This window comes from Haliotis rubra, unplaced genomic scaffold (genome assembly GCF_003918875.1).
Source record: "Haliotis rubra isolate DU_JTF1 unplaced genomic scaffold, ASM391887v1 Scf853, whole genome shotgun sequence".
Taxonomy (NCBI): Eukaryota; Metazoa; Mollusca; class Gastropoda; order Lepetellida; family Haliotidae; genus Haliotis; species Haliotis rubra.
In genome coordinates this window covers 265,536-288,015 of record NW_025767583.1, presented here as the reverse complement: position 1 = coordinate 288,015, position 22,480 = coordinate 265,536, and the positions used below count along the sequence as shown (strand labels likewise).

General features: G+C 38.2%; 2 protein-coding genes across 2 annotated transcripts in view; one reads left to right on the top strand and one right to left on the bottom strand.

Annotated features, from left to right (window-relative positions):
- Positions 1–316: 316 nt before the first annotated feature.
- LOC124262758 (glutamate receptor ionotropic, kainate 3-like) overlaps positions 317–22,480 on the bottom strand; it is a 49,990-nt gene continuing 27,826 nt past the window's right edge. The window contains exons 10-13 of the mRNA XM_046697305.1: positions 4,334–4,658; positions 3,714–3,931; positions 3,028–3,296; positions 317–631 (exon numbers count right to left, since the gene is read on the bottom strand). Coding sequence (XP_046553261.1) covers positions 328–631; positions 3,028–3,296; positions 3,714–3,931; positions 4,334–4,658 — 1,116 coding nt within the window. The 3' untranslated portion in view covers positions 317–327. The remainder of the gene's footprint in view (positions 632–3,027; positions 3,297–3,713; positions 3,932–4,333; positions 4,659–22,480) is intronic.
- Positions 19,236–21,972, top strand: LOC124262759. Its single transcript, XM_046697306.1, has one exon. It carries the CDS (start codon positions 19,283–19,285, stop codon positions 21,056–21,058), a length of 1,776 nt encoding a protein of 591 aa, XP_046553262.1. The 5' UTR covers positions 19,236–19,282; the 3' UTR covers positions 21,059–21,972.

The following is a 22,480-nucleotide window of genomic DNA, read 5'->3' as shown; positions in this document are numbered from 1 at the left end:
TTTGAACAGTGGGAAGAATCATCCATTGGAACAAGCAAATGCCTTTGGCGTGAGGAACATTAGTGACCATTTCCCCATTATAACGATTCCAACAGTACCATACACATACCCGACCTGTGACAAGATGAATAGCTCAGGATTTCTCAAGAAAAGAAATATGCTTGCGATCAGCAATTTGCTCTGTCAGCATGGCGATTCTACATCTTAACCAAATGGTAGGCGGTGAGTGAGACCAGTGTGTAAATATGAGAAAATGACTCTCGAATGTCTATGACTTTATTCGGATATTATAGCGTTACAGATGATAAGCTACAACACTGTCTTGGGTCAGGTGCTGGAAGGTATGTCTGGATGAGATAGTTCCTGCGATGAAGTATCAGATTTCATGGAGTGTTCTTCCACACACTCAGACTTTCTTTGCTGTTTTTGGTTACATCTCCGTTTATGAATTATTTCACAAACAAGGATTAGGAGTGATATGGCCACACCCACCCCTGCACCATAAAAGGCGCTCTGCAAGGTTAACAGGTCGACTCTCTTTGCTTTTCTGCTTGGAGATGGACACCGATGTTTGGGTTTCCATCGATCCCACCACAGACTCAGGATGCCGCTTTCGTATATTCTCAGTATTCTATAACAGAAATAAAACGTTTACACCAGAAGAAAGTTACATTATTCTCCGTCACATGCATTTGCAAACGACTTTCGAGCTTAATGTCATGGCATTTTTGGCAGTTTAATTCGACTACTATACTGAGTCAAAAAAGAAACTTCACATTCTTTCTTCAGGGCACTTTAAAAGAACAAGAGATGGTAAGATGGTGAAATTGTTCTCATTTCATTGCTGAGATCTGTGTGATGTACTCGATACACTGACAGTGCCATAATCAGTTCCATTAGGCTACATCGTCGTGCCAAAACATGGGTATACAGAATGTAAGTCACAAGAATAAAAATTCGAAATTTCTCAATTCAATATTGTGTATGGCCGCCCCGCGCATTCACCACTGCCAAACACCGTCTCCTCATCGACTGCCGGATGCTTGTGAACACGTGGTTGGGGATTCTGCGCCATTGCTCTTGCAAGGCAGCGCCAGGTTCCTGCAAATTCTGAGGTTGGTTCCTAAAACCACGAACCCTCCTCCCAAGTGCATCTCAAACGTGCTCTATTGGATTAAGGTCAGGGGACCTCGATGGCCAGTCCATGACGTTGATTCCAGCGTTTTGACGGAAATTTCGTGTCAACATCGCGGTATGCGGCCGAGCGTTATCATGCTGGAACTGTAGACCTGGGCCATGAGCCGCCATGAAAGGAACGAGTTCAGGGGTGAGCACCTGGTTGTGGTAATCAGCAGCTGTGAGGTTTCCACGGATGACCAGAAGTCGGGAACGTTTGTTCCCACAGAAAGCACCCCACACCATGCAACTTCCGCCCCCGAATCTGTCGACTTCCTGTACACAACATTGGGCATACCGTTCACGACGTCGTCTCCAGACTCTATGCCTGCCGACCGCGAATCTGAGGGTAAACCTGGATTCATCGCTAAAGACGACCCGATTCCAGTCTCTCTGGGTCCATCGGAGGTGACGTTGGGCCCACAGCAGACGTTGACGTTGATGATACGGCGCATCACGTTGCACATTTGACAATCGTGGCATTTAAAGTACCGTTAGAACTGTGGTTTAAAAGTGTTTTTTCAATTCTTGAGGCCAATGCAAACAAGTGCATATGAAGAAAACTTCGATGCGAAGATCCCGTGATCGGCTGCACTTGCAAAACCTGATTTGGCACTAACGTAATTTGCACGAGGAATGGATGGGATTGAGTGGGTTTTGCTAACGTTTTTCGAAAGATAGGGATCCCATTTCGGATACATAGATGTATCATCAGAGAAAAATTATTCATTATTTTCGAAATTACATTTTGTGAAGTTTCTTTTTTGACTCTGTTTATTTCGCTCAGAAAAGGAGGAACTACATTTTCGTATCAGTTTATTATATTTTCTATTTATATTCTATCTATACACACAGTTGTAATCTTTAACTGTCTTTAAATGAATGTATGCGCATTTATAAAAGGGATGGACCTGAGGCCACAGAAAACATCCGGTAGAAGAGTGAGTGAGTGAGTGAGTGAGTTAAGATTTTAAGTCACATCGGCAATATTTTTGCTATATCATGACTAAATTAAGTTATAGATTCATACTAATTAAAGTGAATTATAAAAAAGCTGTCAAGGAAGCATAGTAAAACAACTAGTTTATCACAGATATATACATTTAAAACTAGTAATTAACTCTTAAGCATTTTAACTACAAATGTCAAGACAATATAAAAACAGCCAACGACCGAAGGTAGGTCACCATACTAGGAACCATGGGAACTTACAGTACATTTGCTTCCTGCATGGACCCTAGCTGGATTTACACCATCCCTTCAGTTGTTAGCAATTTAGACACATCTAGCCAAACATAAAATCTACATATGTTCTACGATTAAAACAGAGGACAGTTTAAATCTACTTTGAAAGTTTTGGGACTTACGTATCCTCTACTTAAACCCCCTACAAGGATACCGCCACTAACAATCCCAGTGACTAATTTAAACTGCCAATAATTTTAAATACATCTTTTATACATAACAATCATTTTTCCAATTACTTATATTTATTTTTAAAAAGCAATAATTAAAAGATAATTAACATTAGTAAAAGGATCCTTCAATGTTTTGACATTAAAATACGTATCACTTGTGATGTAAAAATCAATAATCAAGCAAGATTCAGGTGGGAGACTTGCTGGAACAGCGGCTCATTCAATACCTACTTTGCCATCGGTAACATAGCATGGTAGATTGAGTACATTTAGTCATTGTAAACATGTCATATCTATGACTTGTCTTGATAAACATTTAAAACATTTTGGATCACAAATATGTTAAGGCAAACCATTTACCGTAACCAGATAAAAGTTCATTGAGCAAACTTCAGCTATATCAATAGCAAGTATCAAAGCATATGGTACTCACTGTTCGGAGAAGACTTGTGTGTATATACTGTGTTTTGGCAGACCAACTGCATATTTGCTGAATTGGAAGTTGTCATGTAACATCTGTAAATCACACCGACGTGGGTCGTCCCACATCTCCAAAGCGGACTCTTCTGCCATGTAGACGTACTGGCTTTCGACCGCTCGTCGCATGTGCTCGTCTTCATCCAGACTCAACCAATCAGGTTCGTTTGCCATTATCTCCTCCACACCATGCCATACCTTGTGATAGACGGAGATGTTGGATTCCTGAAAACATGGCAAAGTTTCACTTGTTATGTGGCATTGAATAACATTCTTTACATCTTGTCTGTATCTATCATATATGTCTATGCTGTATGTGGCAATTGATTGAAGCGTCTGTAGAATATTTCAAACTCCGTCTCTGCGCTTCACCGTTTCTCTGGCTTGAACTGAGTTACGTGCCTTCAGAGTCGAAACTGTGGAAGAGTCAGTCGCATGCTTATCCCAGACACATTAACAATCTTCTGTGCAGAGACTTCTGGATGTCTGCATCAACTTACAGCATGAGACGACGGTCATGAGATATATTTCTTCCTTCCGTCCGTTGCATCACAAATATATATGTATGGAATTGGCATATATAATTGTGCTAAATTACATTTGATGTAAAACCTTATTCAGACTTAGTTTTCATGTACTGACCTGAAAGAGAGTGACCAGTGCTGTCCCTCCCACAAATCCCCATTTGTACGTGTCCTGCTGCACCATCTCAGCCAGGCTAGAGAAGGGAGGTTTTTCTCGTCCGTCGGTGAGGAACGCTATGAGGTTACCACTGTAGGTGGCCGCCATTATTACCGTGAACAGCCACCAACAGCTGAGCACTGTGCGTCCGGACTCTGTTTTTGGAAGGTATGCTCCTCCTGGAATATAGGTTGACGGTTTGTTAAGCATGATCATATGTATAACGGTATCGGATTTCAGACACCACGCATTAGGGTCGTACCTGGAACGGGTAGACCAACGGTTTACATAGTCGGAATGTATTAACCCCGTCGGTACAAGATTTACGATGTGAACTTGACTCAATTTCCAAGTGATACACATAGTATTGTAAGTTCTTCAACACAAATGTCCCCAAAAGTATACACGAGGTTTATGGGCACAAACTCTTTTATACCGAAAGAGAAAATGCCTATGATGAACAATAACCAAATAATGTCGGTAAGCAAATGGAAGCGTGATGCAGTACAATCATTGCTGGTATGATATTAGTAAACAAACGACAGTTTAGAAAAGTTTGTTATTGAATACTGCCGATTTACCGTTCGCCATAAGAGCTCCGAAATGATACCAAAATATGTCTCCATATCGGGTCCGCATATCCGAAGGTCTTTCGTCCGTCCACGAATGGACTGGCGTGACTTCTTCTATAACGAAGAGGATGACAGTGGAGAAGATGAAGGATACGAAGATACAAACAAGAACCTCGTAACGGAACAGGGAGAGTAGGGTCAACCATTTGTTGGTGTTGGGATCTTGTTTCTTGAAGATAAGTGCTGAGTGGACGTAAAAGTATGGCACTGTGAAATCAATAACTGTGTTTCTGCTTTCGGTCACAGCCATCGGTGCCACAATCATATCAACGTCCTGGAAGTACAAAAAAAAACCTTTTGTTACTTCGTGATAACCGTTTTATCTAGTCCTAGCAGATCATTAAATCCGAGCAAGAGTAGTATGAGGCTCTTTGAAAGCATTCTCGATTGTACCTCGAAAGTTGTGACATGTAAACACCAAAGCCTAGAACTGTTGGAACATTGCTCGACATTAAAGGGAAGTTGACTACAGGAAAGTTGAACTAATCCATTGTGCCATAAAGCCGTGTGGGGACGAATTGGCCATTTGATGGATAATCTAGGTTAAACGTCTTGGCCAAATTACTTTTTATGATTTTGGCAACCCGAGCAGAAATTCTGATTCATGAGCATAAGGAAACATATCCACAAGAACGGACTGACTGACTGAGTTTGGTTTTACGACGCTTTTAGCAATATTCAAGCAACATCACGGCGGGGGGACACCAGAAATGGGCTTCACACATTGTACCCATGTGGGGATTCGAACCCGGGTCTTCGGCGTGACGAGCCAACGCTTTAACCACTAGGCTACCCCACCGCCCCCACAGGAACGGAAGTACAATAGGTGGCCATAGAGATAAATTCTTGTCTAAAAGTTTTACCCCCAAATTGAAGAAGTCCAATATTTCACTTACTGTTTTCTCTGTAAACTTCAAATGACATTTCGTTTTTGATAAGTGGCCCTTAACCTCTTTAACTAGATATGTAGGTATATCTTTGTTTACCACCTTTTAAATTACGTCTATGTAGATCATAGTAGAACAATGTACTGATGAACATTGCACAATAATTGATGACACCGAAATAGTGTGTTGGTTTAGCAGTTGTCTGTTACAGCTTATCGACTACTCCTTGAACTACAGGAAAACCAAGTTCTATGGATAGTCAACTTCTATATTGCAATGAGTGCGACGTTTCTGTGTAGGTACTAACACCGATATCAGGAAGATGACTATCCGTAGAACTTGATTTTCCTTCATCTTTACAGCTTCTAAAATGCCTCTCAAAAATGTTCTCTATAAACAGCTGGGAAATACGATGCTCGTCTGATTTCGTTTCCATTTTATCATCATAACAACACATAAGCGGTGATTCTGTGCATTGTAGTTGCAACATACCCCGTCAGTAAGTAACTTCACCAGCCCCGTCCAACTGCCATTCAGGATCCGACTCCACTCCTTGTCCTCTGGCTCAACCAGGACATAGCTAACAAACACAAGGATAGTTCAGTCAAACGGGTAATCGTAAAACCTTGGTTTCATTTGGCATGGTGGAAATTAATTGACAACGTCGTTATGGTACAAACACCCAAATATAGAATAATAAACACTGAAACCTGAAATTGAGTTGTTTCGCCAGTACCTGCAAAAGCTGGATGCAAAGACCGTCAAACTTCACAGAACCCTTCTCCACTCTCCTGATCACAAATGGCACAGAGAGAGAGAGAGAGAGAGAGAGAGAGAGAGAGAGAGAGAGAGAGAGAGAGAGAGAGAGAGAGAGAGAGAGAGAGAGAGAGAGAGAGAGAGAGAGAGAGAGAGAGAGAGAGAGAGAGAGAGAGAGAGAGAGAGAGAGTTCAGTACTTTGTTAGAGCACTATTTTCTAAAATCTATAAAAAGCAGATGGATACGTCATATGTCATATATATTGATATATATTTAAATAGGCATTAAACCTGCCTGAAATTGAGTTGTGTCGCCAGTTCCTTCAAAAGCTGGATACAAAGACCATCGAACCAAACAGAACCATTCTTCACATTCCTGATCACATATGGCGCCCACTGTATCAAGATAAAAAAGTGTTACTAACATAACAAGCAATATTAATATGATGCTGATCGGGTGTGTTTCATCTTATCATTAACAGTTTTTGCTATAAACAAAAACAGTTGAGAAGAACTGAAATTAGAATCTTTGACCTGTTCTTTGTAATGGAAACCTTTGGGGTGACTATTCATAAGAATATGAATTCACTCGATTACATTCTGCCCTGCTTTCACTATATGGCAATCAGTGGCCGCGGATACATAACTAGAATCAAACCTTACAGGATCCACGCCTTTACATATGATCTTCAACTGAAGTGAGTTTGAACGTGCCTTCACAAGCTCCATCAGGAAAATTTACATCATGTCATAGAAATATCTACATGCATCTATCTTTGCTGTTGCAGTACAATCTACCTTGGAATACAGCCAAACTCTTTCCTTTTTATATAAGAAACACGTAATAGACACGAAGAGGACGTCTTAAGAGCTGAGGCTCTGACATCCACAGTTCACAGTTAATTTGATCCCTTTTGTGTTTCCAGATTCCTGAATACTTTCTCAGCGATTTGTCAGGTGCACTTTAAAACATATAGTTGGGAACTTGTAGGTATAAACATGTCCATGGTGTACATTGCATGGATAGAAAGTCAACGATGCACGCACCGTACTAAAGTAAACTCACAGAAGCAGGTGTCTGGGCATTTAAAACATGTCGGAGGCTGTTATTACAATATGTCAAAAACAAAATTTAAGAACGCGAGAACGATCGATAGTCTGCAAGGAGACCATACAAGTCATCAGTCATTTGTAGTGAGGAAGTCGGTATTTAGTTCTGTTTGTATATCAACTCACTTAGTCCCGTGTATGAATTGCTGTGCGTCCACTGCACTAAAACGAAAGTGCAAAAGAATACACTATGTTGACTATCCTCAGAAACGTATTCCGTTTGGTGTAAAGGGAAACATTACTGTGAAAACTAGGTATATGGATCACTGAGAATCAGTGAAAACACCGGGTGTTTCCGAAAAGGGTATGCATGACCTGCCCTACAGGGAGCACCTGCGATTTACACAATTTGCCTATAACTGGAAGTAGTCTTTTCCCGACGCCCCACAACAGTGTTCCTGCCATGCGAGGGTGATTTTTAAGCAAACCAGACAGTCAATGGACAGGAAACTACAGTTTGAATTACTACTGATGTGTAAAGTACAGAGATTTCGAGGCTTGTAAGGGAAGAAAAACGTTTGGTAAATAGATTTAGTTTTAATGTCTCGGATGAAACATTTCATTGTGGCGACTCAGCATACTTAAATATCTACTGAACGTATGACAAATGTCGGGGAATTCGGTCCACCAGCTGAATTAAATATAGGGGAGTCAGCCCAAAAGAATATCCTCGACTGTCCCCTTTACCCCACATTATTTGCAAGTTGGTGACAAGGTGGAGAAAAATTACATGTCTGTTTGTCATTAAATCAAATACTGCCAAACAGAATGTCATTGTATGTTAGGTGAACGTCATAAACTCATCGATACTGTCAATATGATCTAAAATACACCCTCTACACATGAAGTATATTTGACCTCAAGCGTCCCGACAATTAACGTCCTGTTGTGAAATCCATATTTCCTGCCATGATAGAGTTGATGCTTGATTTCCACATCGCCATCACTCCCAATATAGCCTACGGTGTCAACTTTTGTACCAGTGGGATCTGTGCTCAAAACTTCAATTTTGACTGCTGCCTGCAAAAGATGATTGTGCTCATTTGATTTTATAGCATGATCAGATATCACTGTTGTATTACGTAAGCAGTAGGGTTTTACACCGTAGTCAGACAACTGTATTGTTATTAAACGGGACGTACCCTATGCCTAACCAAATGGGATTAGATCAGATTGAAATATGAAAATATGAACATTGTCGTAAGAATATCCGGACGATATCCAACCAAAAGGTTACATTTTTTCCAAACGATTTCAATAATCATAATGCTAAAACAAATTAACAGCATAAAAGTTCACACTTCTTATGGGTAAAACAATACAATACTCAGTAAATTTATTTCGACCTCATCGTGTCCATTGAGTAAATCAAAGTATTAGGCCACATTGTTGTAAGAGTAAAGTTTATGTCATCGAGTGAGAATAGATTAACGTTTCATTATATTCTTTGTAGAAAAATGAACGGTTTGTTTAATGAAATTAATCCGCATTGCAAACATACAGAGGTTAAAGTCCAACCGAACATGGATTTGATAAAGTTTCTTGAACTTACCTGACATTTATTGAAGCTGGAAAGCATTTCATATGAGAAATATGTGCAAAAGGCAAAATTGATGCGAGGTGTTTTCAATAATCAAATACTGTAAGTAAGTGCCCTGCATTATGAATGAAACAACGTTTCTGTCATGTAAGAATGCATTACATTTTGTTTGATTTGTACAAATAAGTCCAAGGGGCACACCTCAGCTTCTTATACTGACTGAGTTTGGTTTTACGCCGCTTTTAGCAATATTCCAGCAACATCACGGCGGCAGCTTCTTATAAGAGTAAAGTTCATGGAAAATGTCCTACATTATGTCTTTTAGTGAAAGGTGCTCGGTAAACATATTAAATGCGTTTTTAACTCGCGAGGTAAATATACTACTGAATGATTTGATATCTGGCAAAATGACAGACAGACAAACAGTTTTATTTAATATAAAGGCCTTTGGCCCAAAATACAAATCATTTGTCATGAAATAATTAAAGCGCACATAAGATATGTAATCAATGAATATAGGATTTCCTGAGTTTGCTGGCACATTTAAAAATGTCTTAAAGGACCAGAATTGGAAAAAATAGGTTTTTTAGCTAAATTAGTTTTCATACCAGTATGTTTACAAAACAAGACTAGGGCATTTAACCTCTTGTGTAATAGGAGTGCAGTGTCAACACTTCCAGACACATCATCTGCAAACATTAATGCATAAAGATTATCTACATTAGTAGCGATATTTCCGCCATTTCCACCAAATGTTTCAAAAACTGAGAAGACTTTGTTTTATATGAAAATAATGAATAACTTGGGGGCTTAATATACAGCCTTGTCGGGTGCCTTGTTTACACTTACAACTGTTAGTGAGACCACTGGGTGTTTTAACACAAGCTGAGAGCTTAGAATACATCGACAACAAAGTATTATAAAACTTGCCATTTATCCCAACATCTTTCAAACAGTCAAATAAAACTTTATGGTTGAATGTATGAAATTCTTTAAAAACATTTATGAATACACAATAACATCTACCCTGTTTCCTATTTGTATAGTTTTGTATAACACCGTTAAATATTAATATATGATCAACAGTGCTGTATTTTGCTCTTGCAAAATGAGCATATATGAATATTATTTAAACAGCTATTGCAAGGTTGTTTGAGGACATTGAATTTCGGTGGCCATCCACTTTGGTCGCCCGCAAGGTTGAGAGCTTTAATCTAAAACCAAAAATCAATTTCATTCATAAATGATGCTTCCTTTCGAAACTGATTGGCAAAATACCTGAATCGCGGAGCTAATATTTCAGTCACGTTGGTATCACTCCTGTATCCATGACTACAAAAAGGCGGCGCCCGACTTTAACGAAGTTGCAAACAATAGAGGAGTAGACCGTAGGCTCAATCACTTCCCAACTCGTTAGCTGACAATATACAGTAATAACCATGGCAGTATATTGCTGAGATGTTTTTATAAAGACAAAGCCGGAAGTCACACAGTGCAGTTCTATTAGTTGACTATTGAAATTATACTAATGTAAGGTAAAACATCTCTTGAAGCCAATTATTCAGTGCACATATACCTTAAACTAATTTCATAACAAACACGCATATAACTAACTATATTTTAGTAATTAACTTTATTTTAACTAACTATGGTTATAACGAATTAAAAATTGATGGTTCCTCTGAGTTCGTTACAATAGTTGTTTACTGTATTTGGTTTAAACTGGGATATTTCATCACGAAGTCCAAATGCTTGATATGACAACTATGGCTACAACCCTATGGGAGTGATCCTGTAACTTCAGATATTGACAACATTACCTTGTGTACACATCCTGTTTTCTCGGCAGCCTGACCTGTCATATTAATTCTTCTGAAGCTTGGCAAATGTTTCGTGAACATCTCCAGGTTCTGCAAATATGGCAGGAGCTACCATAACATGCACATCAATACACTGTTTAATTTTCATATCTCCGATAAAGTAGGATTCTGAAATTCAATGGGACTTTTCATATTCTTGCTTTTCAATGGAGGATCGAAGAGGGAGTGAGTAATAAAACGCGACGAACTTCACATGATAAGATATAACTTCCTAATTTATGGCTAAGGGGGGTGATGATGATTTTTATTGAGAAACATGTAAAATGTGAATGAGCCCCCCTAAAATGTATGTACAAAATAAGTCACCCCCTACATGTCATGTACAAAATCAATTACCCCCCTCCCCTTCCCATAATTTCTAAGCATAATTTTAAACATATTTTCATGTACAAAATTGCTGAACTCTTCCACCCCCAGTAGGTGTGTACTAAATTGCTGACCCCACTAGCTCCCCAGAACAAAATGGGTGACCCCCTTTAAAATCATCATCACCCCCCACCCCACCCCCAAGCCATACATTATGAACGGTCCCTAAGTACAGAATTCACTGTACAACATTGTTGCAGTATGCATATCAAACGCAAATGATTGCAAAGTGATGTCAGAGGTATGGGAGTGATCTTACCCACGGGTGGCTCTTGTCACAATAAAGTTAATGCAAAGGCAAGTCAGTTGTTCACCTGAGTAAGTGAGTGAGTGAGTTAAGATTTAAAGTAACATAGGCAATATTTCAGCCATATTGTGACTAAAACTAGTTCTAAATTCATAATACATACATATAATATATAAAAATCCTGTCAACAAAGGACAATAAAATTACCAGATTATCACAAAATGAGTTAAAACTAGCTAGCAGTAGAAAACTATTTTTGACAATACAATGTAAAATGGGCTAGTAATCGCCAACAACTGAAGGTAGATCACAATACTAGGGACGGAGGATCGAAGAAAACATTTCACATCGCGATGGTCGATAGTCACATATACAGCTTTTTCTCTTGCCACCGAATTCATTTCACACCGCTGATACTTTAACAAGTATTCCCTTGCACTGGCAACTAATTTTGCAGTTAACTGCATAAGATGAACGCACTTCCAACAGTTGCTTACCAGTGGTAAATAGGACCTCGAGCACGGCATGAACTCCAGAAACACAACGTCATCAGTTTTGAATGGCTCACGGCTTTGAGCAATATCCATGACACTTCCGGCGGAAGGAACCATCAGCCATTGAGAGAGCCTAGTTGACTTCTCCAGTGACGTTTTGGATTCAAACATGTGAGCCTGACAATAAATATTTATGCACATCATACAAGCCTTATCTTTCCCAAGTAATGCTACCTTGCATGCAGTATTAATACTGCAATGCCGTTATATTCTGCCCTTCAAACCTCTTGTAAAACATTTCGGTCATTGGTAACGATAGAGAAAATATACATATTACTTAAAATATTCAAAAATCATTTTCATATCTTATGTATATGAGATGGTAAAGAAACTTTGTATTTCCTTCAAATTATTTTTTAGTCAAAGGTAGTTATTTAAGACATACAACGCAATATATTGTCAGAAATATGAACTATTGTTGCATTCAATCCAGTGGATATCATACCATAGTAAAATTATGTAAAATTTACGTTTATGTTTTTATATGCAGGTATCAAAGTAGATACACGTGTGTTGAAACGGTATCCGACAACGAACAATGTAGCTGTTTCAAAATGAGCTGAAATCGGAAGCACTACCTGATTGAGGAGTTTCTGTATACAGTCGGTTTGACACATCACAAGAAGGTTTAGGTCCTCCCCCGGAAGCAGCTGGTAGATACTGGCCAGGTCAATACTTTCAAGTGGATTGCTGGGATCATCTATCATATACAGCAGTAACTTGATCGAAACCAGACTACCTCCAGATAGTGCAGTCAAAACTATAAATAAAACCATTTGGAAAGTAGTTCATGGGATATTACGTTTTTTTTATATTCACAAATTTCCTGATGGGATATTCACTTATAATCTTGACTGTGTTTGGTCGACGCAATATATGAAAATAATTGTTAACAGAACAGTCAAAATGTTAAATAGTGTCATTTAGTGAGCATTATATCGGTTATAGTTTAGGGCGATGATTCTATTACAATTTCAATGTTATCATCTGTTATATCAACAATATATTTTGTATCCACTTGTATATTACATTCGTTACTAGCGCGAACTCCTGATATTTCAGTGAAAACTGTAAATACCATAAGCATCATGTCTGTTTTATCTGATATGTTGAATAAAGTTACACAATATTTATTACAACGTAATATGTTAGAATTTGTCTCAATGATATATTTCCAATAATAAATCTTAATGTGAATTGTAAGGAAGTAGATTATCAGTGAAGTATAAAATATTAGCAACATAGTTTACCCCACAAACAGAAACTAGCCCATGGATGCAGAATGTCAATGTCGGATATCTTGAGTGAGTGAGTGAGTTAAAATTTATCGTTACATCGGCAATATTTCAGCCATATCGTGACGAGAACAAATAAATTTATACATAGTAATTAATTGTAAATTGTAAAACCTGTCAACGAAGGACAATAAAGGGACTAGATTATCACAGATTCGAATTTAAAACTAGTAATTAGATCAACAACAGTTTAACTATAGATGACAATATAATATAAAAACAGGCTATATATTGCCAACAACTGAAGGTAGATTACCATACTAGGGACCATGGGGACTTACAGTACATTTACTTCCTACATGGACCCCAGCTGGATTTACACCATCCCTTCAGCCGTTAGCAATTCAGGAAATCTAGCCATACTCGGATATCTTGAAAAGATCCCCTTTCAATAGAGAGCCTGGCTGTATGGCCGTCGTTCGTCAGTGTTAAAACCGTTACTAAGCACCAATGGTATATGTTAATTCATCATATAGTATATCTTAGCTATATATTAAGGGATCTTATTCTTGAACGCATTTGTTAATAGTATCCTTAATTGAGTGCCATATCCTTGACTGTTGTATTGCATATAAGATCCATTATTGTGTTTGATTACGATGTTGTATATAATATATTCTTGAATGTTATGTCTGAAGATACATATTTTATCCCCAACTGACTTGTCAAAATTCAAGGGAACGCTTTCCTCTTATTCCCGGCTCTGCTGCTTAGTCATTTATTTGGGATGTTTGGATAATATGGAGTGTTTTATAGCCTACCGTCATACGATGAAGTTATGACAACGAACGTCTTCCACTTCACATGGTTGAGTATTGAGATGATGGTTCTCATGACATCTTCCATGGAGTCGTATGTGACGAGGGAATTAAAGTAGGACTGCTTTGCATTTGTCACGTTGAATACTGTATGAATGTATATTTCCTGGTTTGATAGGAACTTGGGGCAGACGAAGGAGCAGAAGGTGATGTTGAAGTAGACCCTGCTAGAGGAGGGAGTGAAGTGACGCTGACAGGATGAGAGGGATGCCATGATCACCAAATCCCCATGTACTGATCTCGCTGAAACTCGAACGTTGTATTGCTGTAACTAGGCCACCATAAGTACCTATATGACCAGCTTTGGCCTCTCCATTATATAGATATCAGTAAAATACATCATACACATCAGACAGGATGAGAGGGATGCCATGATCACCAAATCCCCATGTACCGATCTCGCTGAAACTCGAACGTTGTATTGCTGTAACTAGGCCAAATTATATAGATATCAATAAAATACATTATACACATCAGATAGAATCGAGGATTTCTAAAATACCATGGAAGACTCAAACTGATCATATTTGTCTTTCTGTCTTAAACCACCCTATAATCCCCTTCCTAAACCAGCATCACTGCCTCCATCAACACAAAAAGTAGTGACACGTATACCTACACGATTAACAGGTTTAGGCAAACATACAAAATGATAATTGAGTTGAGGTTCTAAATGATACCTGTTTTCGACGCAGCAAATTGCTCTCCAGCAGAGACGAGGAAAAAGGTCAGTTTAAACTGATCAATGACCGAGTCATTTCTAAGGCACACAACGGGATGTGGACATTTTTCATTCGCTTCGGTAATCAGCAAAATATCTGTTAACACATTTAAAGAATATTGATCACATCACTCAACCTAACAATGATGTACGATCGTTTTTCTCGGTAAACACACAATTGATTAACCCACTCCAATCGATAGTACTTGCTTTCTTCTCTTACTCGCTTATAAATCACCAATACGTGCAATATTCACCATATCATTGATTCATATGTTCAAAGAGACAATCATTAAAATAATATTCTAGTTGTTTGTTAAATCTATTTTGATAATGGAAACATCTTCTGAATAAAGAGAGACTTTGCAATTGCGAGGATGTTAATTGACAGGCACATTCGTTCATAAATCCATGTTTCTGTTGGTCAGTATGTACCTTGGTTCTTGCGAAATATGTCATTACATTTCGTTATATAATTATTAAATACACTCTACCATTTCAACACATCTAAATACACAATGGGAAGATATTTTTGTGCAATATAGTAGCATGATGAACTCACCAAAAGACAATGTCCAAACTTGCAATGCGGTGCACACCACCAAGAAAAACACCTGCAAGGTATGCATCCTCGACTGCATCGGCGACTGTGTGGGGGCGTAACCTGACAACCTCTCTCGGTCTGGGCAACTAAACCAATCGACATTTACCTTCAGGTCTGAATATGTGTCAAACCCGGATTAAGGAAAAGCATCATCTGTTCCGAAACACCTGTCAACGTCCATTAGTGTGTTAGCCGAGATGCAATGCTTGCCATTGATTCAGCACCCCAGCACAGCGATGCCTGTGTTGATAGAAATTCACGTCCACGTGTTACCGATTTCATTCACCTATTTGAGGAACATCAAAGGAGACACGGTTGCCTGTCGGTATATAATTCTGAAATATTCAATAGAAGTTAATGTACACGTACACGTTATGGAATCCTAGAAGGGACACTGTCTCATTATCGCACTTTTACGCTTGGAATAATATATTTACCATTTACCAAAGAGCGACCTTTAGTCGCAATGTCGTGATTTGAATATTATATTAATATATGTTAATTTTTACCAAAGGGGGACAATGTTACATCTCGACATTTTTAAGATCAAACTATGTCGAATTGACATTCCATCTGAAACGTAACAAAGATACACTTAACATGAGCGTCAAAGCGACATATGTATATATGGATGGCATTATCGCCTTTTCGATTAATGTGTAATAAATAAATCAAATTTGTAACGAAAAACGCGACAATGCGTCATTCATGTTTGTGTGGCTCGCATCAGCGCGCTGATGTAATTACTGTGTATTTTAGTTTTTTCAAGTCTCCGCATGTACTCTTTTGTATCGAATGAATTATTTGATTTAATCGATCGAAGCAAGCGAGAGGTAGTCAATATATTCAATGTGGTTCCATCATCTTCTGTCTTTTGCGAACTCTGGGAAAGGTTTCTCCTCAGAGTATATTTATAATCAACCCCACATTATTTCCCCAAAAGGTCAAATACGATAACCCTCTTTGAAGTGACCTAACTGACTATTTCCGTCATTAATATCAATAGAATGCAGGATCGTCAAGTACATAAAAGAGGCCTACATAAAGCGCTTTAGAAGGTCAAAGGTATTGAAATGTTCTCGGCAGTGTTTTCAGCTTCATTAATCCTCACGATGAGGAGATGTTGATGGATATAGTACGTGTATTATTTCTTTGAGCTGAATGACACCGATGAAACACAGAAAAACGCATGTTTTATCGATCTTATTTTCCACAATAAAACCAGCAAAATGGTAAATGCTAATCACGAGTGACTGTGAGTGAGTGAGTTTGAGAGGTCACTCTATAATGCCAAATTAGTTTTATGTTATCATTATCTAACATACATATATCAATGAAACTAAAGAGACGTAAGGAACAGACCTAAATAATTCATTTGTTCAGTTTCCCAATCTACCATTCGTGTTCTTGATTGTGACTTTAACGAAGATAAAAGAATTCAGTCCATACAAAGACGTATATACACAGGATTGGAAGCCTCCACTGACAGTCTCGCTCTGATGTGGGTCGCGCTCATTTGCCGCAACAGGGGTGTCTGCGCGCTGTGCATCGTGGGTAATTCGCTAACGCTGGACACCGGAAAGGATAGCATCATATGTGGGATTATGTCAGATAAATGCGGCATTTAGATAGCATTTCATGAATCAAAGGTAAGAATTATCATTACTTAGAACATAAACGAAAGCCACCGGCATCTGTTTTCAAAGGATTAACTATTATTTTTGGCAAAGAATCCTTTTGAACTGCTGGCCAGTCGTCACTTGTGGCGCTGACTTCGAAACCAATATGGTTGACACGCTCAGTTTGCAAAATTGTACATTATGTCCTATTTGTGCGTCAATTTACGTTGCAGGGGGTGCAGGAAGTCCTTAGTTACTTTGGTCAGATAATGGAACCATTTATTCTCTATGTACTTACGATGTTGTAAATGGTTAAATATATTTTTTATTTATAGATTTTCACTCGCGATTGTCATGATATTTGTGTCAAATAGAAATATTCAGTGGCATCGTCCATATCCATTGTGATTTTTTGTCACAATTTCCAAATCATGCACTGAACCATATTTTCCAGACAAAATGAATTTTAAAATTTCAATTTATGTTTGTTGTATTCATGAAGAATTTTATTAGTTTCACGTCAATTTCGCCCTCAAAACATGCAATTAAAAATGTTAAATTTTATCTGATCACTATTCACCTATGTACATGATGTATCACCATCAGTAGTCCTGATATTTTCGTTTTTTTTATCGGAAATATTTGATTGTCTTATTTTGATAAAATACATGTCTATTTAACCCAAAGTAATGAAGATTTTTAGAAAACATATATTACAAATATGTATATTGCAATATTTGTTTTGGTCTGTCATGGTCTATAGCATACTACTTGTCGAGTTGGTAGGAATCTTTATTTCCACATGTTTTCAAGATAATGCATGTCATATATGATAAAAATGTATATTGATATGGTCTATTTATATTAAATGCATTGAACCACAATGAATTTTCTGAATGATATAATTTCAAAGTCTCTGTATCAATAATTTATCTTACTTTTTGGTGTATATTGCCATATACTCTGTGCTATGTATTGAGCTCATAAGAGCTCATGCAGGTGTTTGTAAGTAATATATTTTTGTGTTTATCATTGTTCATTATGTCTGTTGTATCTTAGATGCCTCAAACTCCTCGGCCTGTGTCCAAGAGAAAGGCAATAGGCCGTAGAAAGAAAAGGCGGCACAGTTATGAACATTATGATGAAGAGAAGCAAGTTGAACATGTTGCTGCAGACCACTCCTACTCATTTCCTATGTGAGTAGCCACAAACATTTGAGATTTGTTATATTTTCTTGTTCTTTTAAAATATTTCTTGAATACACAGTACTGTTTTATACAAAAATACTTATAAATATTTCCACACTTTTACACCAGACTTTAGACAAACTTTAATATGCCAACTATATGGGCAAATGAATACCACCATTCAATCTCCACTCAAACAACTCCACCCCCTTTCTGACATCTCTCCCACCCTCGCCTCTCCATATGTTTACCATGTGTCAATATGAGACAGCTACTTGCTAGATCACAATGACATGTAACAAACAGTTCTGTCATGGTGTTGTAAAGTCATCTCCATCCATATTATATGTGTGTTATTATTTTTTAAAGCTGATGTTGTTTTCTCCCTGAAGTGTTTCAATGAGTGATAATATATCCATTTCTATTCATTGACATATATTCTTAATTACATAATATTTGTAAAACAAATATTATTTGTATGTGATGTCATTGTAATTTATTGCACTTTTCAGAAAAGACTGCAGTGAGAGTGCCGGATGGGAAACTGCATGGGATAATTTCTATCTAAAAGACAGCAATCCATCACCTTCCACACCCCTTTACAGTGAAGTGACAGATTCTGACAACTGTTCTGCCAATGCGTTTTATGTTGTTCTCCACAAAGTATTCCAGTATAATGCTGAAGATGAACTGGATGTGGTTGTTTGCAGACTGTTGACTGAGAGGACATATGCAAGATATCTTTCCCTTATGGATGAAGTTAAGCAAGACCTATCAGCCTTTGGACACTTACTGTTTTCTGGTGCCAATAAACATGGTTTGAGATTTGTTCAACCATATGATCATGAACCTAGCCAGGCCATGAGACTGAATTTGATCATCAATCAGTCATTGAAACCAACTTTATTTGTCCATGGCAAGGAAGTAAATACTAATCATGATTTTTGGACTGGTCTTCCACATATATATCATTCTGTGAAAGACATCCAGAAGTTACAGTCCAAACTGGAGCGATGGGACATTTGCATGGGAAACTTTGAGGCTCAGTATGTATCCATGGTGCCCTCAGGTGTTGGAATTTACAAGAGTTCAGGTTGTGTCTCTGCTGTTGCCTACCGGGAAGATATCCATGCTATCAGAGGTGACATTCCATACGAGTCAACAATACGTTCAACTAATTGCTGTCTACTGGTTCAATCAAAGAGGAGGTGCAAACACTGTGATCTGTACAGAAATACTCTGCGGAAGAAGGATTCACGTCAAAAAGGCCCACACTGTGTCAACATTTTCTCTGAAGAAAACACCCCACAGTACTATGAACAGAATTCATCTGGTTAAAAAAATTAATATGCTAAAACATGAGAAGAGATCAATTCAAGCAGAACTTGACCGACTTAAAAGACGGGTGCTTGATGTCATCAAAACAAAAGGACATGTGTTGAGCTACAGTGAAAACGAAGAACTCTTACAACTTGTGGAACAATACACAAGTGATGTCTTGAGAAGTTATCCAGACGAAACTTCCACTCAAAGGCTCTTCTGGGACCAGCAGCTAAAGTATGCAAAACTCAAAAACAAATCCGCAATGAGGTGGCACCCTATGATGGTAAAGTGGTGTTTGTATTTACGTAGCAAAAGTCAGAAAGCTTACAATGTGGCCAGAGATTCTGGATTTATTGCTCTTCCAAGTACCCGTACCTTATTTGACTATTCACATGTCTTGCCGAGTACATGTGGCTTTCATGAAAGATTTACTGAACATCTGATTGAACAGGCTGAAAAATGTGGAATGTACAAGGAAGAATGGAAATCCTATGTTGGGATCCTCCAAGATGAAATTAAAGTATCAGAAGGACTGGTTTATGACAAGAAAAGCGGCGAGTTAGTCGGATATGTAGAGCTGGACAAAACCGGGAATGACATCAGTAATATGGAAAATCTGCTTATTGACAGTGATCCCAAACTTGCAAAATCCATTCTGGTTGTTATGGTGAGAGGCATCACTACATCTTTGAAGTATCCATTTTTCTGTCTGGCTACTGATGGAATAACTTCAGCGACTTTATACCCTCCAATATGGGAAACTGTGAGAATACTAACGATTGAATGCGGGTTGAAGCCATTGTTTATTACATGTGATGGGGCAACACCTAACAGGAAATTCTTCAAACTACATCGTGATGAAAATTTGCAGAATACTTTTTGGACTTTAAACCCATATTCGTTTCCCACCAGGAAACTGTATTTCATATCTGATGTCCCACACTTATTGAAAACAACAAGAAACTGTTTCTCAAATTCTGGAGCACATAATTTGGCACGAAATCTTTGGAAAAGTGGGAAATGCATTTCATGGACTCATATTATTCGTTTGTATGAAGATCATGTTGAAACACCATTATTTACCCTATGTCCCAAATTAACCAGACATCATGTACATTTATCATCATTTGCAAAGATGAAAGTAAACCTAGCTGCACAAGTACTCAGCAAAACAGTTGCAGATGCTTTGGAAGAACTTTATGGGGACCATGTGACAGAAACTGTGAAATTTATTCGCCATATGAATCGTTTCTTCGACTGTCTTAACACTAGACATTTAGAGGAGGCAAAACGCAAGAGGAACCCAGACCTAGAACCATATAGGACACAAGATGACTCGAGATTTCACTATCTGACTGATGAGTTTCTACAATATTTCAATGACTGGGAAGTGGCAGTAATGAACAGGGCAGGACAATATACTCTACGTCAGCGAACAAATATGAAGCTGAGTCAACAGACATTGAATGGTCTCCATATCAGTGTGAACTCCATTGTAGAATGCACTAAGTTTCTTTTGCATGAAGGAGCAAGTTTTGTTTTGACCCACAGATTTAATCAAGATCCCCTTGAAGAACATTTCGCTCATTATAGACATAAAGGTGGATCGAACGACAATCCAACAGTTTTTGATGTCCGGAACACTCTTTCTGAACTCAGAGTAATTGGATCTCAAGCACTTGCTCCTATTCGGGGAAACGTTTCCAAGAAAAGACAACAGGGATCACTTGCTGTGGACAATACGCCACTAGCAAAGAGGATGAGATAATCAAGTGACATCCTATTTCATGATCATGAATGAAAACTTTGAAAGGCTCAGCTTCAAGGCGAGACAGTATGTTTTAAGTGTGACAGATACATAATTCTACTATTCCCCTACATATCTCCAGAGAATTCACCAATCTGTGAAGGCTGTGACAATGATGGTATCTCAACACTGGACTATTACAGTAACAGAGTGAAATCAGACTATCCAGAGGAACATGTCTTCCTACGTGGTGATCTGAATGCCAGTATGAAGGACTTTCTAAAGTACATTTCTGATGACATTGTTGAATATGTGTAGTGTGCAGAGTACTACCCCACTGTGTTTGACAGTCCTAGGAACATGAACGGCATAATAACTATGGCAATGAATTTGCTGAACTGTGGCGTACATTCAGAGTACATAGGGTATGGCAGAGTACTTAATGACCAGTGAATTCACTTTACATGTGTCACACATAATGGTGCAACATGTTGGCATCCTCATCAATTTCCATGTATTAGGATACTTTGGTATTTGTACATTTGATTTTTCATGTAACTTTCCATAAACATGATTATATTTTCACTAGAGATTTCTTGTAAACAATGTAGATAGCCATATGCCAGGTAACCATGGTAACAGCTGTAATGACCATAAGGATATGAAATGAAATATTTTGTAAATTTGTGTGGTTAAATGATTATGGAAATACCTTGTACAGGCAGATGTATTGCAGGTATTCTAGCATTGATGAGTCTGTATCTTTATTTGTAAAGTTGCTACATGATGCGGCAACTCATACTGTGGGTGTACATCCACCATGGTTTACAGATAATTGCAGCCAAAATTATAGGTCTTGCAGCTCACAGAGATCATTATCAATGTCTGTATATATAGAGAGAGTTTTGAGGAATATTTAATAATAATAATAATAATGTGTCATAGCGCTAACAATCAAGGCCATTATTACCCCGGATAACCCAAGCTGCCTGTTAGGCACTAGAAGGTTATAGTCATATGACTTTTTTCCACCGGGTACCCATTTTCCTGCTGGGTGAACAGAGGCAATTTTGAACAAACTCACTTTCCTAAGGTGAGACCACATGTATGACATGTGCTTCGTTGTGGGGCAGGACTAGTCCTAGAAACTCTCAGGAGTCAAGCTGCCAAACACGGTCACCCATCCAAGATCTCTCCGAGCTCGACGCTGCTTAACTTCACCGATTTGTGACCTGAGCTTTAAGCACAGGACAACGCGCCACCAGTGAAATTGTAAAAACAATCCCAAAAATTATAGAGGCATTTTACTTATAGATTCCAGCTATGAATAATATTTATTCACTCATTTTAGCTGATGATGCCTCAGCCATATCTCATACTTGTGTTCAGCTACAAAGAAAGTTTACAGTGCTTGAATTTTTTTGTGAAACAAATGGTATGAAT

Excerpts from the sequence above, each read along its gene's own strand:
- LOC124262759 (XM_046697306.1), top strand. The coding sequence starts at position 19,283 with ATGAACAGAATTCATCTGGTTAAAAAAATTAATATGCTAAAACATGAG.